Source organism: Theobroma cacao, chromosome 10 (genome assembly GCF_053813885.1).
Source record: "Theobroma cacao isolate CCN51 chromosome 10, ASM5381388v1, whole genome shotgun sequence".
Lineage (NCBI taxonomy): Eukaryota > Viridiplantae > Streptophyta > Magnoliopsida > Malvales > Malvaceae > Theobroma > Theobroma cacao.
In genome coordinates this window covers 5,365,409-5,393,313 of record NC_142648.1, presented here as the reverse complement: position 1 = coordinate 5,393,313, position 27,905 = coordinate 5,365,409, and the positions used below count along the sequence as shown (strand labels likewise).

At 34.0% G+C, this 27,905-nt stretch overlaps 2 protein-coding genes and 1 pseudogene across 5 annotated transcripts; 2 read left to right on the top strand and 1 right to left on the bottom strand.

Moving 5' to 3' along the window:
* Positions 1 to 312: 312 nt before the first annotated feature.
* LDA (limit dextrinase) lies at positions 313 to 18,463 on the bottom strand. 4 transcript variants are annotated; one of them, XM_007009976.3, is made up of 28 exons: positions 17,835 to 18,463; positions 17,186 to 17,327; positions 17,012 to 17,064; positions 16,707 to 16,815; positions 16,011 to 16,147; positions 15,721 to 15,920; positions 15,404 to 15,553; positions 14,828 to 14,888; positions 13,906 to 14,026; positions 13,148 to 13,238; positions 12,967 to 13,060; positions 12,713 to 12,808; positions 12,484 to 12,624; positions 12,216 to 12,266; positions 11,611 to 11,681; positions 9,830 to 9,922; positions 8,607 to 8,697; positions 7,419 to 7,490; positions 6,682 to 6,738; positions 5,947 to 6,015; positions 4,429 to 4,485; positions 4,245 to 4,319; positions 3,474 to 3,562; positions 3,148 to 3,225; positions 2,850 to 2,988; positions 1,627 to 1,736; positions 1,428 to 1,527; positions 313 to 921 (listed from the first exon to the last, which is right to left on the bottom strand). In XM_007009976.3, the coding sequence occupies exons 1-28, from the start codon at positions 18,054 to 18,056 to the stop codon at positions 793 to 795; spliced, it is 2,898 nt and encodes a 965-aa protein (XP_007010038.3). In that variant the 5' UTR covers positions 18,057 to 18,463; the 3' UTR covers positions 313 to 792. The 4 variants fall into 4 exon arrangements, with proteins under 4 accessions (XP_007010038.3, XP_017984815.2, XP_017984816.2 ...); XM_018129326.2 differs by having other exon boundaries at positions 17,186 to 17,321; XM_018129327.2 differs by lacking the exon at positions 5,947 to 6,015.
* LOC148760304 (uncharacterized) lies at positions 18,463 to 20,518 on the top strand (annotated as a pseudogene).
* A 3,164-nt stretch (positions 20,519 to 23,682) lies between these two features.
* Positions 23,683 to 27,233, top strand: LOC18586525 (uncharacterized). Its single transcript, XM_018128802.2, has 2 exons — positions 23,683 to 23,877; positions 24,680 to 27,233. The coding sequence occupies exons 1-2, from the start codon at positions 23,739 to 23,741 to the stop codon at positions 26,977 to 26,979; spliced, it is 2,439 nt and encodes an 812-aa protein (XP_017984291.2). The 5' UTR covers positions 23,683 to 23,738; the 3' UTR covers positions 26,980 to 27,233.
* Positions 27,234 to 27,905: the final 672 nt, after the last annotated feature.

Here is a 27,905-nt window from a genome sequence, read left to right as displayed (position 1 = left end):
TGTTGTTCCAATCTCTGTTTTGAATCCAATCAATTAGTTTGCAACACTTAAAAACATGAGCTTGTTGAAAATTTGCAACAAATATAATATGCTTACAGTAAGAAGAGTTAGTCTATCCCTCCTAAGCCTTCCAAATCCATATAGTGATATTCAATACATCAAAAAATAATCATCAAATATATATACGTATTGGAGTTCTAAGTCTGTTTAATCAATGAATTTTCACCTTAATCTAAGAAGTGTAATTCTCAAGTACGAATTCATTAGAGACTAGCATTATGTCAAATAGAATTGTGACAATACACATCTTGGTACATGTACGAACCAAATATTATACAGATGAATAGCAAAAAACATGATGGCACATTTTGTTGGGAAAGCATGTTTCATCCTTTGCAAGTATCTGTTCAACTGTAAAAATGCATTACATTCATTGAAGGCTTCTCGATTCAGGTAGCTTCCTTAACAGGAGAAAAGAACAGTATAAATCACGATTACAAAAGTGAAAGGTTCCAACATTCATCTGTGCTCATCAATATCAACACTGAACACTGAATCTTTAATCATCACTTTGTCATGCCAATCCTGCTTAGTATCTGCTCTCCTACCTTCACAACGCATTAAGCATCTAGTTGTTACCGATAATATGGTCTAATTGATGCAGGTAGCTTACCATTCCAGATCTCTAGTCAAGTTTTGATGCTGCTGCAGTTAAGAACCTCTGCATAAGGGAGAACCCTCTGACAAGGCACCAACTTTTAACAAACATAAGATGCATGTTCAAGGACAAATTCAGCACCACAAACTGTTCAAATTTTTTCTAGCCTCAACAAACACTGATGTTGTTCTTGCAGGCACAGTGAAGCACCCTGACAATGCTTCATACGATGAGTTCTTGACAACTTCATCAGTTGACATCACCTGTTATATTATTCACACCAAAGGGTGTTAAAAGCTATAAACAAATGAAAATATGAGCCGATTCAAGAAATAGCTTTTGAGAATTCCCACTAAATCCAATCCTTCCCACCCTGATACCTCATTCAAACCATTGAAGGTATTTTGATAGCTCAGAAAATCTGAGGAAGAGAAACAATCAAATGCTACAGCTACTACGAAACAATAATCAATTTAAGACTTCCAAGTTTTCATGTTTCATGCAATATTTTCCCTACCTGATCCCCTCTTCTCATCCATAAAGTATAGGATTGGAGAAAGCTATGGTGATGAATATCATACTTCTTTTTTTCTTTTGAATCTTTCTGTTGACCTCAAAAATACCATTTAGAACATCTAGTAAGCTAGAATTGATTAGTTCAATAGCTTTGAAAATTATTAAACAGAAATAAAATGTAAAAACATCCAATACAGAGATGGCCATTTGAAATATATCAACTACTGTCCTCAAACTAATAAACTATAACTACCTGTATGGGATGCAGTTGAAGAGTCCTTCCTCGCAGTGTAGAGCTAATGAATGATGCCTCAGTTGGACATGCATTGAAGATAACCACAATGTATGAGAAGCTGTAAAAAACAACGAATTACGAAACTATGATAGATAATATATACATCTACATATATATATATATATGTATATATATAATGTATGTATGTAATACCCACTTGGGATCTAACTGAGATATCCCTGGGACACCTTCGTCACCATCTTCAATGGTCATCACAATGAGGCCAGGGACCCATGATGGACCAGTGTTGTGGAACCGTACTCGTTGCTGGAGACATAAGCCATATCATTTCATAAGAAAGTTAGTTCCTGATAGGTTTTTTCGTGCAACTTTCTCCTAATGTTGCCATTTAACAGATTCATTCTTACAAAGACTAAAGCTAACATGGTCAAGGAGGTGGCGGTCTTCAGCTTCAAAATGAACTACGTCATTGTCATGTTTCATCTTACATTGTGGAGTGAGTGGACAGGCAACCAAGGGAAACAGTATAGAAAATGGAAGCAGGAAAACCCACATTATAATAAAAGAAAATTTAAACCTATGAGGCAAATCAAGTCGTATGATCAATATGCATTTTCCAGAAACATCAGTTGCTATAGCTTAGTTTGATATCAGAAAAGGTAGCAAATGCATTTGGCTGGGTTTTACATTTTACAATGATATAAGATAATATAAGGGAATAGATTCATCAGGGTTTTACATTATGTAATGAAAAGGAAATCTTGAAAACAGAAGATGAGGATAATTGTTGTTTCCTGAGGAGAAATCCATCATCACTCTTTCATTGTAGTCTGAACATGTTTAAATGAAAGGTTTTGTTTAAGGTTAGTCATTGATATTGACAAAGAACTGCACTCTATAACCTTCTTTATTATAAGTATAGCCACTGGATTGTGAGATGGTCGGATCAACTCAAAACATGAAAAAGATTTTCAACTAGAAATCAAAGCCCCATATTATTAAGGGCTAGAAACAGATAATATTGAATAAATTCACTATTTCTAGAAAGATTCGAGCATAGTTCAATAGTTGCCTTGAAATTAGACAGCTTAAGAACTGCCCTTTGGGCATCTGTTAAAACCCACCATAACTCAAAAAGAAGAAAAATTGGCTTAAACTTCAGAAATTCACATCCCAACCATGCATATCTTTGTCAATGCCACAAAAAAAAGAAGTTCAAATGACAAGGATCAAGAATGTTGCAAAAATTCAGTCGGTCTATCAACAAATAAGATACGGCTAACCTAGCTTTGACCTAAAGCCCTGAAGATTCTGTGCAGTTAACAAACATAAGTGTAGTCCTTGATTCTATTCCACAGTGATGTCATGGAATCTCAAACTCTCAACTTGTACATGTAAGTTCATAATGCCTTTGCTCACCTGGATAGCATTTGCTGTCCTTAAACGGAAAAGAGGTGAAGAATACCGAATGCGTAAGACGTTCATAAAGTTCTCTACTGCTGCAAGGATGTGACTCCTTTGAGGCTTGAAGGATGGATCTGCCAGTCTTGGCTGTATTCTGAAAGGACAGAACCCAATATCATTGGGAATATCATACAATACTCTCTAAAAAGTAGAATAATTGTCGGCTAACTGGCACTGTAGAGATTTTAGTGCCATAACATTACCCTTTATTAGAGAATTAATTAAAACGAAAAGGAAATAAGATGATGCTTACAGTGGCCAATTCTTTTCATTTTTCTCTTTTGGAGGAAGGCCAACACCCCAGTTGTTAGAATGGTACGTGAAGTCTAGTCTGTAAATCATAACAAGTAAAAACTGAAGTTGAGAAGAGCTGAGATATGTTACAGCTAGCAGCCACACTCAGGAAAGAGTAACTAGACCTATTTGGTTTTAAAACATCTATTTGTCATCAGGGGCAGCTTAACAATTTGTTACAATATCATCATGGAGATAATTGAATTACCCTTTTATCAGAATAAAAATCAAATTTATGGAATGATCAATAAACCAAAATAGAAAACTTGAAATGAGAAAGCAGACCTATTGAACCAATCACCAGAGTTGTATGAATCACGATCAAGTGATTTCGAGCGTAGCATTTCATCCCCAGCATGGAAAAATGGTATTCCCTATATATATAACAGAATAAAAAATTAACAATACAATAAAGATATATTCAGAAATATATCCAATTGTCAGCAAAAGCAGAATGGATCATTATAGATTATACTGAGCTGGTCGCTTGATCCTTAAAATTCCAGAGCTCATCACTGTTCACAATGAACCACACACATATCTGCTTCAATATTTGTATCATTTAATTTCAAATAAGTTTTGGAGCTTATTTATTCATTTATTTTTTGTGCCAAATGAGAGATACCAAGTACTTATGTATTTAAGCAATGATAGCTTCACCTGATCATGTTTAAGACTATGGGATTAAAAATAGGTTTGCATCCAATAGTATAAACACACTCATGTGAAGACATCAATATTTCACCTGAGTGTGTTTTAGTCTATTGGAAAATAGATTTGAAATGCCAAAATATAGCAAAACAAGTTTAGGTTGCACCATTTTAATATTCAACCTAATTATCGATAAGTTATTCACAGGCTAGGCGGTTCAGATGCAAAAGCTAATTTGTAGCATTATTAGCCCCATTAGGAAAAAGAAATTGAATCAGTTAGCACATGACTCCTAAGGGGGGTACCTTCTTGTCACTACATACTTTAAGTTCCTTCAATATATTACGATCATTGGTCAATGCAGATACATAAATTAGATTATTGATAATATTTGCAATGGGGAACCTGTGACAGTGCAATTATACTTGTTGCAAAATGATTTATCCGGCATCTCTCTTCCACAGATATTTCCACTGGAGTCTGCAAGAGGGAAAGTTAGAAGTCATAGTTGCAGTAGGATAGAACATTATCTTTTTATTTTTTGGAAAATTGGGATAGAACATTATTATTAGTATCATCATGAGCATACCTTCAAGCTGACAATGTCAAATAGGGTTTCATTGTCATGAGCTGAAACATAATTGACCTGGAAAATGATCAGAGATATAAACTATATGGTTTTGGAAAAGATTATACTCTTAAAAAAGAATGCTTACCTTTTTATCAGGGAATGTATACAATTGATATTTAACTAAAATATGCATAGCTGCTGTTGCTTCAAGAAAGACTATACTCTTATTAAAGAGTTGAACAAACAACAATTGACATTGAACTGAGATATCCGTAGTTTGTATTGATATCTCATTTGGATCAGAATAAGCATAATCAGCAACCCATGGAATCTTAGAATGCATGATGTACAGTCAATGAACTTGAGCATTCTTACAGAGCATGGTTTAACAAAAACTTCCAGCAAAGAACCAACCACATTGGCTGACTTGTTGCATCAAGATTATAAAATCATAAAAATGATATAATTTCTGACCAAATAGAAAAAAAGAATCTAACAAACAAACAACTTAATCCATCTAACTAATTAATATACTTATTATATTAATGAATTAAACATATAAAAGAACTTTGTTTTTTTTTTTTTTTTTTTGTGGACATGCAGTCCAATCTGCAGATTTATATGATGAAAAATGCCAATGGTTCATTCTAAAGAAAATTTGCATCAAAATTTCAATGACAATGCAATGGAAATGACAAGATTCCCTCCATGAAAAAACAAACAGGAAGGTAATATTTAAACAATTGCTTCCATTTTCACCAAAGAAACCATCTCCAAGATGGCCATTCCATGAATTTGGGCAATAGAAAATTTTGATCTCCATCAAGGTCCCAAGTCTTCCTCAATAGTTTGGAGTATTTCCACTCCTTAATCATAGCAAATTTTATAATAGCTTATACCGTTGCGTTGTTTCCTGTGCAGTCAACTATCCTACCCACCCATTTAAGGCAATCTATATATTATTCCTAAAATGGAATATACAAAAGTTAAAATTTGTCAGATTTGGATCTCTAGAAGAGAAACCAAACAAATACAAGCAATGAAGAATACACCAACCCTTTGCAAGACCAAAAACAAGTTATAAGAACAAGGTACAGCAGTATTGTCAATATCTTGCGATATCTTTTCTGATGACTTAAGTGTTGATTGTGTTGCCTAAACGTTGTTTGTTTTGCAGCATTTATATAGAACAAAGATGTCTCTCTAAAAACTTAACAGAATGTTCCTAAAAATTGAATCATCAAAATAATCTTCCACCAACAAACCATTTGGATTTCCATAGCACCAGTTCATAGCAATCATTTTGGAAGTCGAGATTTGTTAACCACCTTCATTTCCCTTCTCTTGGTCTGTTGGGGACAGGGTTTTACCCACAGGAGGAGGGGAGCTGCTGGAGATTCTCACTAATCTAAGGATGACTGAAAGCACATATCCTATAAAACTTTGCACCAGCAAGTAAAATGCATACATTCAAACCAAAGAGGGGTACATGAATCTAAGCAAAGTAGACGTAATGACAGAAAGTAGGATTCATACTGTTTCTGTGGGGCATAAAGCATAAGCAACAGGTGTCCCACCATAAGTGAAAACTTCTGATCCTTTCCTCTAAGAGAAAACATCAATTTAAAATGAAACAACATGAGATAGCATCTCTTGGCTTAAAAAAAGGAATAATTATAATAGATAGAAATTGAAGTATAAAACATACAAGAAGCTTTAGTGAGAATGGAAGAGTAGCAACACTTTCGGGCTTGATGGAAATATTAAGCCCAAGATAAAAGAAAATCTGTCACACACTTGTGAAGGTAGATGTAGTGACAAAAAAGATGAAGCAATTTCTAAATTAAAAAGTTGCTAGCTGTATACAAACTTAGGGAGATTGTCCAGAACCACAATTTTTCCATGGTCGTTTATGTAAGAAATATATAATATTTCTTACATCAACGACAATGGATATACGTATCATGCATTTAATGCTGTCATCTGAAAACCCAGATATATTGAGTAACAACTTTCTATTTATGCATCAATTGAGCTGATTGTCAAGAAACTCAGGGAACACACCTTCACTGTAAGAACAATTTGGTTGACAAAAGCATAACAAATAAATCCCATTACAAGCAAAAGAAAACTAAATATGAGACCTATACTTTTTAGCATAAGGAAATTATATCGTTGCATCACCAAAATAAATTTCCAGAACTAAATATAACAGCAGATATAATCGCATTTCGCATATAGATGCATCATTCCAAGAAGATTAATCTATACCTCCTTTCCTTCAAAATCAGTAAGCACAAAATCCCTCAAATTTGCAGCCATACCAACCTAATCACAGTAAACAAATTTAATTAGTTGCAAAGCAGAGGATAATCCATTTTGCAGCATCTGGATCTGAAAGCATGGGCATCATAAATTGTTTCATGACAACAACATGCAACAATTGTACGATGATAAGTATAGTCCAATTTCCAGCAGCTGCATCTAAAAGTATGGGCACAACTTTCTTATGTACCTGTATAGGTATCTATAATTGAGTTATACACAGACAAACACACAGTCGGATTGCAAAAGTATTACTCTCCAAGCTACAGATTAATAAGAGGAAACAGGATGATAAATTTTTATTTTAACAACTATTTTAATTTTACTTTCCAGGGCATTTACCAACTTTGTATGCAGATGCTATCAACTCAACCACAAAACAAGTGGATATATACACTGCAAGATGAAATAGCATTTAAGTGGGTTCTTAGCTATAAATCTTCAAAAAAGAGTCTAGCAATATAATAAAACTTCAACATACACTAAAATTCCCAACCCATTCTGCTAAACGGTTGAATCTTCATAAGTCCAGCAATATAAAATTGATTGGCACTAGTTACCACAAAATCTAATAGTCCAAAATGACATCACCATATCAATTTATGAAGAGTATGCAATTAGAGCAGTATATGGTTAAAACCATTTATTCCAGATTATCATATGTGCAGATCAAGACAACTAACCTGGATGTGGTCCTTTGCTGAAGCAAGCATCGCTCTTTCAACAGCTTTTGTACCATGATCATGACCATTAGGCTGCAATGACAAATAATAAGGATACTAAATCAAACCATGGTAATGTATATTTCTCAAAGAAAAGGCATATGCAAAAACAGTCAGTTTTTCAAACTATAATATAGCAAAGCCCAATAAACTAAAGCAAAAGCTATTTTATGAAATCGTTGTTCATCCAAGGCAAAATGCAGGCAAGAAGCTGACAATAACACTTCTCAATAATATCAACTGTTGCAGAATATGGATAAAAAATAACTATTTTTGGATGCATATCATGGAAGAATCCAAGAAATTATTAGAAGGATGAACCAAAAATGTAACTGTTAAATCGTGCTTGATAATTAGATCAATTAAGTTTGGGATTTTGTAGCAGCCTTATATTGAGATTAGGCTTTTCCACCTAGTGGCAATTTGTTTTGGGCTGGATGTCTTAATGCACAGTTTATGTTGTTTTAAGAACATTCTTTTGGTCCATGTGATAGGCCATTGTGTGAATTGTTCTATTTGGCTTGCAGACCCTACACATGAGAGGGAGTTTTAAATGGCATGAAATCCGGCATCTGTTAATTTTGAGCTATATAATGGCCTTACATTCAAGTTAGTACTCTCAATTAATTACGAAATAGTTTGAGGTTTAGATGCTTTAATGGTAATAACTTAAAGAAACTTAAAGATCTTTTCAAAAGCAGTTTCACCAATTTCCCAACCTTTATAGCCATATATTCTACATAAACAACTTAAAGGAGCCAATTATTTTCCTCAATAAGAGTCACGCCCTTATTGTTATAGTTTGACAAAACAAGTCCTTGATATAGAAAACAAGAAATTTTCAGTTATTAAACAAAAAGATCAGGCAAAATTAAAAATTATTCAAGGACAACCTTACACCAAAAGATGATGACCAATCACTGGGGAGCAAACACAGTTCGTGAGTTTATTCAACTTTTCTAATAGATAACGGTTTTAGACCCATATTTTATTAATGTTCTAAAAAGGTAAGATCAAGTCAAAAATTAGTCCAAGTGGCTACAAAATAGATTCACATTGTAGCCATTTTTTTCTAAAGTGCGTGGTTCAACAAGACAACATAATATCAAGAAGGTTAAGTCCTTGTTACAGGATTAAATCTTTCACTACCTCCAAAAACAGGCCTGTTATGAAGCCTTGCTGGAGAGGATGACCAAATGGAGATCCACCAAGCATTGCATCCCGAATTCGATCATCAAAGCTGAAGAAAAATTTTAACAATGCAAAAACCAAACAAAGCTTAATAAAAATGCATGTCCACATGGAAAAGATGATGATCTTTTTGAATTTGAGAGAAATGATAGAAAAATAAAAGTTGCAGGCATTGGTGACAAAATGGTAGCAAAAGCACACAGCAGTCTTTTGTGATAAAGCATAAAAAGGGTCTAAAATTTGTCTAAATCTGCACTTAGTGTTTTGTTCCATAACCATTGAACTACTATTTAAATGCAATTAAAATAAATCAACGAGGGAATATTCCATATTTTATAGTGGTCTCTTTATTTTCAATTGTAAATGTTATCAGTGTCGGTAACAGATACATTAGCAATTGGATTTATTTGCACCAAATTAAAATTTCAATGGTTTAGTAGAACCAAATAAAATATAATGGCTTAATTTAAGAACTGAGGTAAGTTCAATGGCTTGTCCATATTTTATCCTCAATGGCCAATGCTTCTTTTAAGTCACTCTAGCATGATCATAATTACAAAGCCAATTACAAGCCAAGGATTCAGATTTAAATACCAAATATATGTATATCTTTTTTTATTCCTTTTTCCTAGAAGAGATATTGCTAATCAATGGAAATTCGAATTACAATAGATGTGATAAAACCATCGCAGAAGTAATCAAGTTAACCATGAAAGGAAACCTCTATTATAGTAAGTATTTTAATTAGAAAATACTCCATTTATTTCAAAATGAATGTTCTCCTTGCAATTTTCAGATGAACACAAACTATAACCTCTTTCCTTTTTTTGAACATCTAAAACTTACTTTATCTAAAAATAAATAAATTATAAACTTACATTATCTGCTTCAAAAAAAAAAAAAAACCTTACTTTATCTATATTCAAAATTAGTTTTTCATTATTTTTCTTCTTTGCTCTTTGGCATTAAGAAAATCATTGAACATCGATATTATTACAAAAAGAAATTTAAACTTTAATATAAAATACCTTAAAGTCAAAATTTCTTTAAAATTGTGTGCTGAGTCAAACAAGGCCAATTTTATTTGGATTACAGGTAAACATATGTTTAAACAAAGCAAATGTAAACAGATAGAGATTGTACAATAGTGCATATCGATCTCTTATGAGAATTATAAGTACCTTCCTATTCCAGTCCCACAAATGTTAAATTGCGAAGCATTTATCCCACGTCCATTTTCAGCAACTTCACCAAAGTCCCATCCTTCACCATATCTGCAAGTAAGAAGATTTCGAACTAAAAACACCAAGTATAGCTGCTGGAAAGAAAATTACAAATATTTCCTAACTCTAAAATACATAGAGAAAGTACAAAGAAACCCTCAGGATTTTGCATAATTTCCTCTAAAACACTTAATTTATACATGTTGCAATTCAAACAGAACTCATTAAATCTGTTAATGCAAGGATTGTTGGACTGTACCCGACTACTAGCTATTGTCTTCTTTGGGACCTACCCTCACGGTTTTGTTCCCTGAGAAAAGGCACCTCCGTAGGGGAATGGGCATGCCCTTGCTTATAAGCCACAGTCAAATCCTTGCTATTAATGATGTGGGATCTTTCTCCCTCAACACTAGCCTCCTAACCTGCGGTGGACGGCACTTTCCTTGAGGGCCAGTTTGGGGTTCTCACATACGGCACCATCTGTTGATGCAAGGAATGTCAACACTACAGCCACTTATGAGGTATTGCCTACTTTAGGGCCTGCTCTCACAATTTTGTTCTTTGAGAAAAGATGCCTTGGTAGAGGAATGGGCATGCCCTTGCTTATAAGCCACAATCCAATCCTTGGTATTAAGATTGTGGAATCTTTCTCCTTCAATAGGACAAGTGTATGTATAGAAATTAACCTAAGGGCATTATTGTAATCTCACTACCCTATATCTAAAGATAATATAGCCTCCAAAGGGCTCATTCTCTTCACTCTTATTTTAACTCTCATTATCTTATCTCTATTCACTTACAAGATACTGACTTGCTCATCAGAAAGCACCTCGAAGTACAAACTCCGGTGTCCTCAAACTGTCTTAGTTTTGCAGGTTGAGCGTTGTTCTAGACAATTATGACAGATTTTGACCTCAACATTTTGGCACATCTGCGGGAATCCCATACAGGTCCTCAACAAAAGAACAATTCACCCATCTTGACGGCTAGTGTTTGAGGGGGAAAGATCTCACATCATTAATAGCCAAGGATTGGACTATGGGTTATAAGCAAGGGCACGCCCATTCCCTTACCGAGATGTCTTTTTTCAGAAGACAAAACTGTGAGACTAGACCCCAAAGCGGACAATACCTTGTGACTAAACGCAATCCAACAATTCTTGCATCAACAAAGACAACTTCATTTTGATTCCATAACTGTTTTTCTTTTCTTTTCTCTCTTTTTCTTCCTTTTTCTTTCACTTTTCTATCTACAAAACACCCTGGACTCACTCTTTCTCCATCCCCTTCCCCTGATTTGTCTCTCTAACATTCTCTCTCACTCCTCAGTGGCTGGCTGCAATTGAGAGATAAAGGGGTGTAGGAGAAGGTTAGAGAAAGAAAGTGAAAAGGCGTTTTGGAAAGAGAGAAGAAAAAAGAAGAAAATGAAGGGAAAAACAAGAGAAATATAAAAAAAAATAAAGGAAAAGGAAAAAACAAGCAACTCAAAAAGATATTTTCTTGTGAGTTACCATTAATTTTCTAAATAAAGTTGGATGGAAGGTTTGAACTAAACCAATTCTTTTTGAAAATTAATGTCTGAATTGCGACATGTTAAAGTACCCTACTTTTATAGGATTTTCTACTTCTAATCTGCCCAACTATTTTTGGTATATGATATATAGAGCCATTTCCAATAAAGTAACATAAGCACAAAAAAAGGAGTCACCTAGAAAGAAAAATCATTTCATGGAAACTCACATATAGATTCTTGAACCATCAACCCCATTTCTTTCCTTTGTTAAGCTCCACAGTGCATCTTTTGCTTTCACCTATGCAGAGATCATATGAGTTCTGTCTGAATTGCATGGCTAAATATAGGAGAAATAAAGCGATATAAATACACCAAAACCACAAGAAATTATATATAATCAACTTATAATTTCATTGCCCAGCTTAAAAGATTGTCAATAATCAAAACACTCAACCATGTAAGTCTCACTAGAAAAGAATTTATATATCCATTGACCATAGTTTGAAACGAATTTATGTGGACAATAAGAAACCAATAGACTACAAGTTGGAACTTCTATCATTAAATAACAGCACAGCCATCATTCATAATTTGAATACACCAAGCAGAAACATTTAACAGCCAACTAACGTAAATATACAACTCAGTTCCATCAGTAGACCACGTTTGTATGACCCATAAATGTTGGTCATCACCTTATCCTTATGACTAATCTAAACATGGAAAAACTCACAAAAACATATGCAACTAGAATTTCAATGGAAGCCTTTGCTACTTCTCTTTAAATTTTTAATAGTAAATTTCAAAATTTGAGACAAAGTAACCTACATACCATCGTACTTTTCATTATGTGACCCATAAGATCAAAACGAAACCCATCAACCTGACAACACCATCAAAAAATTAACATCAATGATGGACAAAGTACCCATATACTTCAGTAACACTTCATAGAAAAATAAGAATTCTAATTTAGCCTGACAACATATTACATGGTTAACTAATACAACTATAGAAAAGTAGGGAAGAAAACTTCCTACATATAGGAGAAATAAAGCGATCTAATTACCCAGAAACCGTAACAAATTATAATTAATCACCTTATAATTGATTGACCAGCTCAAAAGATCATCAATAATCAAGCGCTCAACCATGTAATGCTCACTAGCAGTATTATTCACACATGTACTGTTCTCAATAAAACCATCATTGTTCCTTCTCAGATGGTAACCTGGGACAATCTATAAGAAACTTTCTGTCACAACAAAAGGATAACAAATATTACTACCGAAATAGTATAAGCGGTATGGACACCAGAAAAACAGTGACCTTATCAAGAACAGAATCCTTATCAAAAGGACCACTTGCATGCAAGTGATTATAGACAACATCCAACACAATACGCAGACCAATATGGTTGAGTGCCTGCAATCGGAAAATGAAATCATTAAAATGACTAAAGATGAACTTCTTAAGTTTCATATATGGACCAACAAAGCAAAAATGTCAATGGTTCTGGCAAGAGTACTTTACACACTCAATGGCCCCGACATGACAAGGAAGAAAAGAAAAAATATCTAGACCTGAATCATCTTTCTAAACTCAATTATACGACATGGGCCATTTGGGTCACTTGCATAGCTTCCCTTAGGGACACCCCAGAGAACAGGATTGTACCTTCATAAGGCAATCAATGAAAGCATTAAAACATGCACAAGGTAACAGATATGACAATTGTTATCCAAATTGCATTCACATGCTCACCCCCAGTTATACGCATCATCGTTCTGGATGGCAGTAATTTGCGCTTGTTGCCCAGCTGAATCTGGTGGTAGCTTCTTCAGAATCTTATAATCTGCAACAGAGGTGATGTTGAACAAATAAGTACCTCCAACACAACTTAGGATAGCCAAAACCAAGCATAGATATTAATAAAAAAATAAATATATTTATTTTTCTATATATATATATATATTCAACACTGAGAGGGAAAGATCAGTAACCAATTTACAAAATAAATATTAAGAAAAAGTAATGTTACATTGACAAGCCATTTTTAATAGTATCATCATATTTGGACATACAAACAGACATTAAGGTTGCATATCTGTATGTCCAAAGTATGATGATTTTAAGCCCCCCACCCTCTCCTCCCACTTTGTTTAATTTTTCTGAAGTCATGATTTAGGCGAGTTAGGATCAAAAAGGACAAGAGTAAGAAAATGAAAACCAACACAAATGGAAGGAAGCTTAACATAAACGAGTTTTTTAAATGATGCCCAATAAGCTGAAGTGTTAGGAACTAACTTTAAACTCACCTAAGTCAAGACCAAATGAATTTTACGAATGCATTGATTCTTGATACATGAAAGCATACTTTTCTTTACCACACCCCCCCCCCCCCCCCCAAAAAAAAAAAAAAAAAACAAGGTTCTATCCCCCAAAGGGAAGGGAATTAGAAACAGGAGAAATTGTTGCTTTAAATGCAACATCCAAGATATTAAACTAGGAAATCCTCTTACCCACATACTTCCAGTTCTCACTCTCATCATCAACACCAGCAAACTGGAATGTTGGCAGCAAATGAACATGAGTGATGCCAGCATTTGATAATTTCTTCAAATGGAGCACTCCTGCTGAGTCCTTCAAATTGTATGTACTTATTGTTAAGTACCAAATAATCATGCATAATCATCTTTATCACAAAGAAAAGGAAACAGAAGTGCATAATCATAGTATTTTCTTTTCCTTACATGTGAAAATATATATGTACACTCGTTAAACTTTTATTGCTTCTTTCCTTAGTAACTACAGAAGTGGATCACACAAATGCCGTGATGGATTTTAGGCCGACTCACAGCAAGGCACCCAAACTCAGAAATACCATCTCTTGTGTAACAAAACGAAAACTTTGCTTTTAAATCATGCAATTTTTCAACACTATTCCTTGTACCAAACATCATTGTCTGTAATTCACGGCTTTAAACCTTCTTTACATTTTACACTTCTTGTATATTAAAAGAATACTTAACAGTAAAGATAATTTCAAAATTTTCAATATAACAAAGGCGAAAAATGAAAAAATTTTCCTAAAACCATGTGCCAAAGTCAAACAAGACATTGATATTGGGACAGAGGGAGTACAGTGGTAGTATTTCTAATTCCATATTGTACAGATACATTTGCATTAGAATCCAAATTCCAATGAAACTGCAAAGCTTGCTTTACTCTTTCAAATCAATCAAGGATCCTATTTAAGATTAAAAACGACATCAATTCCAAAAAGGAATGATGCAAAGGAAATTAAATCATGTATGCTCAGAAATTGTGTTGTAGCAGGAACTATAAACATCTTAGAATTATAGTACAGACTAGCCAAGAAACCTTTGCATTCTTTCAAGAACAACTTTCTTCCAAAAATATGGATCACAAGAACACAACTACCTGCAAGGTGAAAGCCATATAACCGCCACAAAAGTCAGGATTAACAGTGTTGTCGTTGGCACTGCAGTAGCGACAAAGATTCTCATTATTAACACAACTTGCTGACCACTGCACAAGGGCCAAAGAAGAAACAAAAAATGACCCTAATTTTGCACATTACCTAAAATAGGAACATGTGGACACTTTAGGTTACACAAACCTTAGCCTACTTTCCCTGATCCTCAGAAGGAGCAGGAACAAGCAGGCTATAGTTCAGATTCACCCTCCTCCTTCCTCCCCACTCCCAATCCCCCCAGACATGTTCTCTTCAAATGAACCAAATTATGAAGGGTAACATGAGCCACAGCTCCAAATAGAGAAAACCATAGACAGGGAAGGCTCCACATTTTAAGTTTGGGGCCTGGTGTTTGAAGAGACTCTTCTGATCCAATAACTCTACAAACTATTGGAACACCACCTGAGAAAAATCTTATAACATACTACATACTAACCCATAAAACCTATAATGTTCTCAGGAAATAAAGTAAATGTGACCTAGATTACGTTGTAAGAACAATATAAGAATTACATATATACCTAAAATCCCGTATGTGTAATTCATATATACTTATGTCAGAGAAAGAAAGTATATCAGGTTTCTTGTCTGCCAATTCATCCCATCCTTCAGGTTTTAAACCGTTGGAATCAAGATTAACAAACAAAGTTCGCCTTCCATCTGATGAAAGCCTGATTCAACAAGGAAACAGCATAAACAGCACATTAAATATATATGATCTTTATCTCAACTACATAAATATAACCATGATCAGGTAAAAGCAGACCACATAACTTTAGACACAAATCACGCACAGCTATACCAGAGAATTGTTGGCTAGCAGAGAGAACCAGCATACCCTCTTGCATATGGATCATTTGCATAACATTTTTCAATTTGCAAGGTGCTTGGATGATAGACAGATACTTCATACACATAGTAACAGCCTTCCCATCTTTTTGGTCCTTTAGTACTCCAAACACCATTAGTTTCCACCAGCTGGATTATTTCCAGGGGACTCCCACCCATTGGATCCTTATAGATATGAGCATGCACTGCCTAATTTGATTCACAAATAAGCAAAAAAGAATGATTCTAAAGAGCATAAACAAGACTTCTTCAATTTTTTTCTAAAGTAATAGTGCATACTTGGGCAGTGGGAGCCCAAAGGTATAGAGACACCACTTCTCCTAAATAATGTGCACCAAGAGGACCATCATATGAGAATAATTCATCCAGGATGCCAGGTAACTGCAAACCAGTAGCATTGCTGCACTTTCCATGGGCTGTATAGAAGAAGGATAAAGGAGATATAAATGATAGGCACCAAGTTAAAAGCACTAACCGGCCAAAAGAAATTAGATGCATTATGTTCATTCAGACAAAGAGAATTTGATAATAAATGTGTCCAGAAAATAGATAAGAGTGACTTCATCAAACAAATTAATGCTCACACAATAGAGCTTACAAAATATAGGATGCAATTTCCAGAGAAAATGGACAAGAAACACAGAATGGCGGCAATAATTTACCCTAACACATCACCAAACCAATGTTACCAACTAAAAGAAAAGACCCAATTGAAAATGTCCAACAGATCATTGGATGGACAAAACAAGCATACAAATATATACTTGAATAAACAAATTTAAAACTGAATTGGCAGCAATAGGTTGTCAGCAAAAACAGAAATATAATTAAAAAATGTCCAAGACATAACTGAGGATACTTCAAAACTTATTATCCTGATATGAGATCATCTACTTTCTTAATTACTGGTGGCAAATAATTTCCACATAAATAGAAGAGAAAGGAAAAGAAACAAAACACAGCCAAAATGCGTACAGTTGAATGCAGCAACTGCTAATTGGCATTTGAGGAGATTTTTGGCGTCCAGAGCAGGAGGCACTTTGAAAGCTCTATAATTTTGAATATGAGGAAACTTCTCAATTACCTATCAAGCTCAAGGCTAGAGGTGTAAGTCAATTACAAGGAGTACTTCAAACTTATTAAAAATATGCTTTTATTATATGTTGGCAGAAATAAGAACCAATGTGTAGGCAAACCACACAATGAGACCAACAACAACTAGCAGTGGTAGAACTAAAAGTTTAAATTATTACTGCAACTGGGAAAAGAAATTTTGTTACATTTGGAGGCAGCCCATTTCTGTCTTCCTCAAGTTTAATTTCTGCATCCTGGCCTATCATGACAAAGATTACATCAAACTTAGACAGCCGTCTTTTGATTTACAACAAAGACAAGAGGCTTATGAGAAACTTAGATCACCACGATTAAAATGTAATTGTTAGCCTAATCCAAACCTTGAATTCCATCATCTGTAACAGATAAAGCAGCAACTTTACTTGCATACAAGTAGCAGGAACCATCCCCAACATCTACATTCCACGCTATTATAGTTTTACTAACCCAATATGCCCTCGAATACAACAAACTGTCCTGCAACTGATCACCATTTTAGGTAAATTAGTATTCCAAAAATTAGCATTGTATCTTTTCAAAACCAAATATCCAATCAGATTCTAAATGAAAACAAAAAAAAAAAAAAAAAGAAATTCAAATTCTATTAGAAGTGTCAAGTTTTCTTCCCAATTACATCTGTTTTGCAGTGCTTATCCAAACATTCAGTATTATTAGCAAATCCCATCTTTATTTTCATCATTCCAAATTTAATTTTTTTTAAGCCTTAATCCTTTTTGTCAAATTTAATCCTAAAAGAAAGGATAAAACCAAAGATAAACTATTTCTCTCAATGTAATAAAAATTCTCAAACTACTCTCAAAACCCATATATAGTATCTCCCAAAATTCTCACAAAAGAAAAACTCATTAAAAGAACGAAAACGGTATCCAAAGAACAGTACTTTAAATTTAAAAAAAAAAAAAAAAAGAAGGAAGGGACCTTTCAGTTGAAAATATGTAGAAGACCCAAAGAGAGAAAAAAAAGAAGAACCTGAGACGAAGAGGAGACTTGAAAGGGCATGGAAGAGGAAGAGCAATTAAGGGGTAGTTTGGGAAAGGAAGTGAAAGAGAAAGGACGAGAGAGAAGAGGGTTTGGTTTGGTATATAAACGACGTCGTATACGAGTAGTGGCACGGCAATGAAGAGGCTTGGCGGCTGTTGCTGGTGGTGTTGATGGGAGAAGTGAAAGTGGAAGAGAAAGTACATCAAACATTTCTTCTTTTTTTTTTTTTATTCTCTCTGTTGAATGCTCAGCGAGATATTTTTCTGGAATATTTTTATTCTGTTTATATATAAACAAGCAATGGCAAGATCAAATCTTCATTTCAAGATCAAATCTTGAATAATTTTCAGTGTACCCTTCAAACAAAAGTGAGTGATATACACCTAATCCTTTATCCTAAGCTTATCACAAATCAATCTGACATCATTGGCCAATAAAATGAAGAATCTGACATGAAAAGACTTTTCTTTTCTCTGTTTTACTTCCTGTACTTGAGGCTTTATCTCTCTTTTTTACTTTCTATTCTTTTCCCACTTTCTTCCGTCAGCCTTTCCACATACTTGACCATTGTCTCTACGTACAACCTGACAATATCTCATCAATTTGGTGGTGATAACTCAAACTCATTACTCTGACATGGAGATGGAGAGTGAAACAGAGGATTTTTTGGACCATCCCTTGGTGTACAACGAAAGCAAAGAAACTTGTTGCTCAGCTTTTGGGGAATCCATTATTGTCAACCCAAGGCTACAGCTGCGAGGAATGCGAGTTTCATCTTCATGAAAAATGTGCCCAGGCACCTTTAGAAATTAATCATCACCGTCTTCATTGGGAACACCCTTTTCTTATTCTTCGGAAAGGTGTTGGTTGTTGTGATCTATGCCAGGAACCAGGTCAGATATTCATTTATCGATGTCCTTTTTGCGCGTTTTCCCTTGATGTCAAATGTGCTTTATTTTCACTTGGTCAAAATTTGCTAGAATCCAAATACAATGCCCACCTGCATCCATTGCTCTTCATTGAAAACCATAAAGATGAACTGAAAAAATTTATTTCCTTCACCTGTGAGGAACCATTAACAGATTCTATATATATTTGCATTGATTGCAGAATTTATTTTCATAAGAAATGTGCTCAATTACCCACTGAAATTAATCACCCCTGCCATCGATTACACCCTCTTTTTGTCGAATTTAGTGAACAAAGGAGACTATTTTGCAATGCAAGCTTTGCCAAACTAATCATTTCGGATACTTTTATCGTTGTTCTCCTTGCAATTTTGACATTGACATTGAATGTGTATGGCCTCGCCCTGTTATTGGAGATAAAACTCGTAATGAGCACCCCTTTAGCTTGTTATGGGGACAGGAATCATTTATTTGTGATGAATGCGGCACTGAGGGGAATAAATCTTTCGTATATGTGTTCTACATGTCATCTCTAAGTTCATAAGAAGTGCACTTCATTGCCAAGCATCATCAAAATCTCACGGCATGACCACTTTGTTTTCCACCATTATTTCAGTCAAGAAAAGGATATTGTAAAGCAAGAATGCAAGATTTGTTATCATGAAGTGAAAAGAGAGTATGGGTGTTATTGTTGTTTGAAGCAGGATTGCAGTTATATTGTCCATGTGACTTGTGCTACTGAGGATTGCAGTTATATTGTCCATGTGACTTGTGCTACTGAGGATGAGGATTTGTACTACATAGTTGATTCAGAAAATCAGGATGAGCCCATTGAAAGTTCCATAGGGTGTTCTATCACTTGTGTTATTGAGGTGAATGAATGTGGAGAAGCAACAAAGATAAATCATTTCAGCCATGAACACTACTTAATTTTAGAAGACAAGATCGAAGAGGATGATGACAAACATTGCGATGGATGCATGCTCTCTATCTTGGATTCATTTTACTATTGTTTGCAATGCGATTTTCTTTTTCCTAAGACTTGTGCTGAATTACCAATGAAGAAGTATTATTGGTTCAACCTGCACCTGCAAAACCTTAAATCCAACCGCATTTTTTAATGTAATGGTTGTTATTATCAATGCAGCGATTTCGCTTGCAACTGTGATGAGTGTGATCTCTCGTTGTGCCTTAAATGTGCTAGAATTTCTGATATCGTCATATATCAGGGCCATGAACACCCCCTCTTTTGTAATCTCAAATACGAAGGGGGATGCACTGCTTGTGGTATTCAACCTTATCATGCATACAGATGTAAGGATTGCAACTATGCTTTTGCATTTTGAATGCATTATTCTTCCACAAGTAGTGTGGCATAAGTGTGATAAACACTTTTTAAAACTTATTTATAATGATGAAAATATGATTTAAAACAACATTACTGTGATATATGAGAAGAAGAAATAAATTCAAATCATTAATTTTATCTTTGCTCAATTTGTGATAATTCTGTTTATGTTAGATGCGTTTTTGAAGAATTTCTATTTATCTAGTTTGGGAGCACATATACGTATAAAGATCATTCGCCTCCTCACTTTTATCAGGAAGATTTACTGCTACCCAAAATGTGTTAAATGCGGTAAAGGTTGCCAAGATCTGGTTCTTGAGTGTGCTATATGCAACTATATTGTTCACTGGAAATGTAAAATCTCCATTTCCATTTGGATTATTAAGACCACTATGATGGGCTGCAATGGATCATGAACCATGGAACTGGCAAGTATGTTAGAGCATTAACCCTTCTATCAATGGAATTTTGCTAGAAAGAAACGAAAGGAGCTATGTGTGGTTGTTGTCCAAAATGAAGATTATGTGTTAGTGTATTCATTAATGTTACTAATGCAAGAATTAATAAACAATTACGTAGTAGTTGGATTTTTTTTTTTCTAATTTTTTTTATGTATATATATAGATATATAAATTGTGGCATATTATTTGGAATTTTGAATTTCACCATCTATGTGTAGATTTATTGAAGAAAAACATAAATCTTTACTTTTGGCTGGATCACATTTACATTTTGTATGCAATTTATATTTAATATTTCCAGCAACCAAATTGGTTTTGGATTTTCAGATTTATCATTTTACATGAATTTTATTTAATATCAGAAAATTATCTTACATCTATTTCTGTTTTGTCCTTTCTTTTTCCTTTCTCTCAATTGATCTGGTTTTTTATTTTTTTTCTCTTTTTTGGTTGGAATCAAACCGGGCATTGTCACTCAATGACGTCTTTTGCATATTTAGTTATGTAACTGATGTTACTGCTTCTCAAAAGTGGCATTAATTTTTGTAAGGTATAATATTTTTAAAAAAATCTTAAACTATTTATTAAAATTTTAAAAAATTATTTTTTATTACATTTGATTAAATTTTTATAATTTTATTTTAAGTCAAAATAAATCTTTATCAGTAATAATTGATTAACTGTTATTAATCAAATTATTATTTATTATTTTATGTGACATGGCTTGATAACATGACATGCTTATTTGATATGATAACATGGTTACGTGTGATATTTTTACCTTCTATGTCAATGTTATATTAATTTGACAAGTGGCATTTTAATTATTTATAATTAATTATCTGTTAATTATAAAAATTTATTTGATTTAACATACAAGTACATAATTTAATTAAAATAATAAAAAATATTTTTTTAATGTTTTAAAAACATTATAATTTTTTAATAAAAATAGTGACTTTGATTTTTTTTTTTTTACATTTTTAAATATTTTAGGATATTTATGACCTTAAGTGAACTTACTTAAAATGCTTAATCCTTTCTTTCACTCTTCAAATAAAGAAATAATTTTTGCTCTAAGAATATCATAAAATCATAAACAAATTCTAGAACTTTTCTTTACAAATGGTGGTTCAGAATTTATAATTCAAATTTTTAATTTACATCTCTCAAACTGCCTAACCAATTTTTTCACAAAAAAAATAACTTCATGCATTTAAACAAAAAATTAATATTATAAATATGTTATTGTTTTAAAATTTAACTTAAACGTGTGAAATTAAACTTAATAGAATTTGAAAAAAAAATTAACTTTCATAAATTACACAAATAATAATTTCTTAGTCGAAAATTAATATAATAAAAACAATAATGGTTCACTAAAATAGAATAAAGTAACTGTTCACAAAGCCACCAAACCCAAGTAACCAACCTAAAGCAGCAGGATGCAGCAACGAAGGAAACCTAAGTGTTCTCCATAATTATATATATATATATTCCTTCTAAGCTTCAAATCACATGCTTTGGATTCAAACACCATTACAATTCATTTCTCCATGAGTAAACCAAACCTTATTACCTTATGCAACCAAAAAACGAAAAACCCAAACCAAAAACAATAGAAAAAACAATTATGATAGTCCATAAATAAAAAAAAAAATCGATGCTTTTTGAACGAAGAGAAATAGGCAAAAGAGACAAATCGTGGGCGGCCAAGAAAAGAAATCAGCAGACGAACGGTGAGTCCAAAAAGAAACAGAAACAACAGCCAAAAAATAGCACCTTGAAAAACGACAGGAAACCCCATGCAACAGACGGGAAAAGGAATAAAAAACATTAAGACAGGTATACAGCTATGGTTTTAGAATTTAACATGAAATGAAATTAAAAAGTAATTATCTAAAATCATAAATTTATATATTAAATTATATATATAATAAAAAAAATTCAAAAAAATTGACAATCATCACCATCTTAATTCCGGCACTGAAAATAAACCATGTTCAAAAAAATTTAAGTGATTTCTCCATCAATACAGTGCTAGCGCAAAGCCATACACAAAGTAAGCAACCGGAAGTAGTGCAGTTCAGCAAGGGCAAAGCCAACCACAACCGGCGGCGCAACCGAGGAGGCCAACCGACAATATTAGAATGAACTAACAAGGAGAACACAAACAGTAAATCCAAAAGCAAACACAAACCCAGGGAAGATATACCTGCCAAATAAAAGTATCAATCATCTGTGCAAAATAAAAATAAATAGATATCAAATCATAACAGAACATGAACAAATACATAGAGAAATACAAATATCGTGGATATCCTTTGATGTTCTTTGTTGATTCATTTCCATCGGCCCTCTGAAATCAGAAGTAAAGTAAAAGAAAATGGTTTTTTAACCTTAAGCCTGGTAAAGCAACTCGAGTGGACCTCTCCATCAAGGAGCCAATGTGTTAAATGAAGCATACCTATCGTCATTAGCTATCACTTGTTAATTTAAAGGGAAAAAATAATGCTTCATGATGCTGCAACTTCCTTGTGAGGCAGAGAAAACGACTTGATCTGCACTTGAACGCATGCTGTAAAATTTAGTGTTGGCATCAAATGAATTTCCATGCCATGGCTGATAGCTAAAACCAAGCAAAATAAGATTATTAAATTTATTTGGTACCGATCTTTAATTTACCAGAAAATAATGTATACGCATAAGCTAATACCTCCCTGTGAGTGTGGATTTAAGTATGCCGTCCGGTATTTCTTTTTCAATCTTCCATTAATGTATTTCTTAATTAATTTATATTGGTAAGGCATAGTGTTTTAATAATGAAAAGTTGTGGTGAGTCTTTCTTTATAACAGTCGATTGTCCTGACTCATGACTCATGGTATCATGGCATTCGAGGCATTCTTTTTTTAGTATTTAATTAAATTATAAGTCTTTCTTGATAATTGATTATGGAAAACATTTGAAACTTAGTATGTAATTTATATGATTCGGAAAGGGTGAGTGAAGTACAGCTCAATTCATTCTTCCCATTATTATTTTTTTTTATTTGAGAAGTTGCACTATTATATTAACTATTGACTTCTGTTAGTGTTATATTGAAACTTAAGACATCAGACCTGAAATACCCTTCCGCTGCATCATTGAAAGATACGCACCGGTGACAATTCAGCCATGGATTCTTTCATGCATCCTAGGAGTGAGTGCTGCGCACTGACATATATCAGTCATCAACCCAACTTAACGTTAGGAGACAAGATCGAAGAAGATGATGATGATTTATATTGTGATGGATGCGGGCTTTTTATCTCAGGTTTGTTTTATTTTTATTTTTTTTGTTTTTGCCCAATCATTGTATTTAACATATTGAAATAGAAACTGATCAAAACAAGAAGAGAGGATACACTTCAATCTACTCTCCTAGGTAGATTATTGACAAAGATTGTCATGAAATCCTGTATTGCTCTAGGGAATCGTTGTGGAAGTCGCTGCATTCTCTCCTCTTTTATCAAACTCTAACTTTGCTTTCCTTTCGTGCCGCCTTCAGCCAACAGTTACCGCCTGACTCCAGATTTTGAAAGGGAAGTACCAACAGAGTCATCTCTAATTCACAATCTCTGGTTCCCAATGGCCATTACAGCGTCACCAGTGTCTTTCCTCTCTTCTCAAACACTAACTTTGCTTTCCTTTGCCGCCTTCAGCCTGCAATCACGCCTCACCAGTCTCGAGCAAGCAATCTCTCACCAGTCTGACTTAATTAGCATTAGATGAGACTCTGTAAATGGAAGGCTCCCACCTGCACCAGCAATTCCCCATTATAGCAAAAAGCAGAAAGAAGCCAAAGAAAAATCAACTTCCTTCGCAAACAACCCATCATCATTCAAAACCCATTTCGTCCATGTTTCTACTGAATTCACCATATTTAATACGAATTTTCACTTTTGGAAACTTCTCAAAAGAAATTTATACTTTACAGTGACGTTATTATTTCATTTGGATTGAGCATACCTTTTCACAAGCTATATTATTTTTATTTTTTCGTAAGTGTTCTTCTCTACTATTTCACTCCTATTATAATTACAATTAAAGATTTGTTATACTACTGTTCTTCTCAGGTTTGTTCTACTACTCTTCACAACGTGATTTTTATCTCCATAAAGCTTGTCTTGAAATGCCAGAGGAGGTGTGTCACTGGTCACATCCACAACACTTTCTTGTCTATGTAAAAGTTACCACTCCTTTTCAATGTTACTTTTGTCTTCAAAGTTGCACTGGTTTCTCTTACTCCTGTGATCTATGTGAACATGAGATATGCCCTCGCTGTGTTAGTATTCCCAATCCCCACCAACATCCAGGACACAAAGATGAACTCACCTTTTCTGATATCAGCTTTGAAGGGAAATGCGCTGCCTGTGGCGATGGTATTTATCATGAGAAAGCATACAGATGTACGGATTGCATTCATTATGGTTTGGATTTGAAATGCTTGACACTTCCACTTGCAGCACGGCACAGGTGTGATAAACACATCCTAAAACTTGTTTATTATGATGAAAATGATGATCTGGAACGACCTCATTGTGATATTTGTGGAGAGAGAAGACTTCCAAATCATTGGTTTTACCGTTGTTCCATTTGCAACAATTCTGCTCATCCAAAATGTGCACTTGGAAAATATCCATTTATTAAGGATGGGAGTACCCTCAGTCATAAAAATCATCCACACCCTCTGATTACTGTCAAGAAGGTTTCCAACCTTAAATCTGATGAATGTTTTGAATGTGGTGATTCTTGTCAAGATTTGGCTTTTTGGTGTGAAACATGCTGCTCTCATGCCCACTTGGAATGTTTAAATACGAAAACACTGAAGACTGAAAGAAATCCTGATGAGTTACAAAAGGAGATTAATCATCCCTGTCACCGTATGCATCCTCTTTCTTTAAAATTCCATAACAAGTATAACTTTTGCGAGATATGCAAAAACAAAGAACGGGGATATTTTTATGGATGTTCTCCTTGCAATTTTGGCATTCACATTGATTGTGCATTTCCAAGCCTTGTTATTGAAAATAAAACTCATGAGCACCCATTCAACTTGTTTTGGAGACAAGGCTCGTTTATTTGTGATGCATGTGGTACCGAGGGCAATTATGCTTCTTATATATGTTCTACATGTCACCTCCAAGTCCATAAGAAATGCACTTCACTGCCACGCATCATCAAAACCGCAATGCATTATGATCATCCTATTTTTCACAACTATTTTGTTCGAGAAAGTGACCTTGATCAAAAGCATGAATGCAGAGTTTGTTACAAAGAAGTGAAAAAGGAGCATGGCTGTTATAGTTGTTGGAGGCAAGATTGCAAATATATTGTTCATGTGAATTGTGCTATTGTGGAAGATATGCACTGGATAATTGATTCAGAAAATCAAGATGAGCCAAGTGACAATTCAGTCACGGATTCTTCCATCACTCGTGTTATTGAGGTGAACCAAAGTGGGGAAGCAGAAAAGATAGAACATTTCAGTCATGGCCACGACTTAATGTTAGGAGACAAGATCAAAGAAGAAGATGATAAATGTTGTGATGGATGCGTGCTATCTATCTCAGGTTTGTTTTACTATTGTTCACAATGTGATTTCTTTCTCCATAAATCTTGTGCTGAATTACCAAGAAAGAAGCATCATTGGTTTCATAAGCACCACACTACCCTTGAATCAATTGCCACTTTTCTTTTGAAGATAGAGGCAACAGAATCACCTTGCATTTTTGAATGTCGCTTTTGTCTTCATGTTTGTAGTGGTTTTTTTTACTGCTGTTCTGATTGCGACCTCAAGGTATGCCTTCGATGTGCTAGTATTCCTCATGCCCACCAACATTCAGGACACAAAGACCACATCTTTTTAAATAGCGAATATAAAGGGAAATGCACTGCATGTGGCTGTGGCATTTATCATGGGAATGCTTACAAATGTAAGGATTGCACTGATATTTATGCTTTGGATTATGCATGCTTGACACTTCCACTTGCAGCACGGCACAAGTGTGATAAACACATCCTAAAACTTGTCTATCATGACGAAAATGATGATCCGGAACAACATTATTGTGATATTTGTGAAGAGAAAAGAGATCCAAATTATTGGTTTTACCTTTGTTCCATTTGTGATAATTCTGCTCATCCTAAATGTGTTATTGGAAAATATCCATTTATTAAGATTGGGAGCACCTACCTCAACAAAGATCAAGAACCCCGTCTCACTTTTACGAAGAAAATTTTCTACTACCCTAAATGTCTTGAATGTGGTAAGCCTTGTCAAGATTTGACTCTTGAGAGTGCAAATTCTGTATGCTACCACTTCAACTGTGTTCTGAAAAACTATTCGAAGTATGTTAAAGAACGAATGCTTTGATCTTCTTCAAAATTGTGGTCTGTATTTAACGAGATTGATGTGTTTATTGGAGAGGTTAGACTAATTTATTTCAGAATGTGTTCGGGGAAGCAAATGGCATGTAGATTCTTTGGTAAAGGCTGGTGTGGATTGAGGTGATATGTTTATGGCATGGTGGTGAGTTTGTGAAGCTTCCCATTTGGTTGTATTAGTTATAAGCAGATTTCTCTTGTCAGATTTTTCATGTGTGAGGGTGTCTGTTTGAGTTGTATGACTGGTTGGTTTCTTGGTTTGGGGATTGTAATATTGTTTGTTTGTTTTCGTTCTTTGGGTTAAATGTTATGTTGTTTGTAATTTGGGGTGTTCTCTGTTTGGGTTGCATTCTCTCTCATTCTGCCCTTTATGTTTATTCAATAAACTTCCTTGTGATGTTGTTACTTGTTCTTCCCATGTTTGTATATATAGATTGTGACTTGTTATTTAGACATGCACTAAACCGTTAACCACTTCTAAGAAAAGCTTACAACTTTTTTATTTTTGATTCACGCTTATCTATCTTCTCTTTTTCTTTTTTTTTTTTCCCTTTTTCCTGCCTAAAAATCTGTTAATTATCGATTTACCCAAAAAATATTTGGAGTTAAATACTTATAACATTTGTATTGATTAAAAAAAATAACTAATAATATTAGTAATATACCAAAACTTAAAAAACGATTTTTAATTTAAGTATTATAAAAAATAATATTCTAGCTTATATATATGTTTTGCATCAGTACATTATTACTATTACTATTTGTTATAATCATTACATAAAGAATTTTAAGGGTAAAATACATCTAAGTCATTAAAGATTGTTTTAACTTTATCTCAAATTCATTAAATTGTAAAATAGAAACTCCATTTCAAAACATCAAACAATATTATCAGATATTAAAAAGTTATTATAT

What these genes read in the sequence shown, in the direction of transcription:
- LDA (XM_007009976.3), bottom strand. Translation starts at nt 18,056, where the DNA reads ATGTTTGATGTACTTTCTCTTCCACTTTCACTTCTCCCATCAACACCA. An exon ending in GATGATGCGTATAACTGGGG is followed by an intron (nt 13,061 to 13,147) that starts GTGAGCATGTGA and finishes TGCCTTATGAAG; the next exon opens with GTACAATCCTGTTCTCTGGG. An exon ending in AGGATTCTGTTCTTGATAAG is followed by an intron (nt 12,625 to 12,712) that starts GTCACTGTTTTT and finishes AGTTTCTTATAG; the next exon opens with ATTGTCCCAGGTTACCATCT.
- LOC18586525 (XM_018128802.2), top strand. Translation starts at nt 23,739, where the DNA reads ATGGATTCTTTCATGCATCCTAGGAGTGAGTGCTGCGCACTGACATAT. An exon ending in ATGCGGGCTTTTTATCTCAG is followed by an intron (nt 23,878 to 24,679) that starts GTTTGTTTTATT and finishes TGTTCTTCTCAG; the next exon opens with GTTTGTTCTACTACTCTTCA.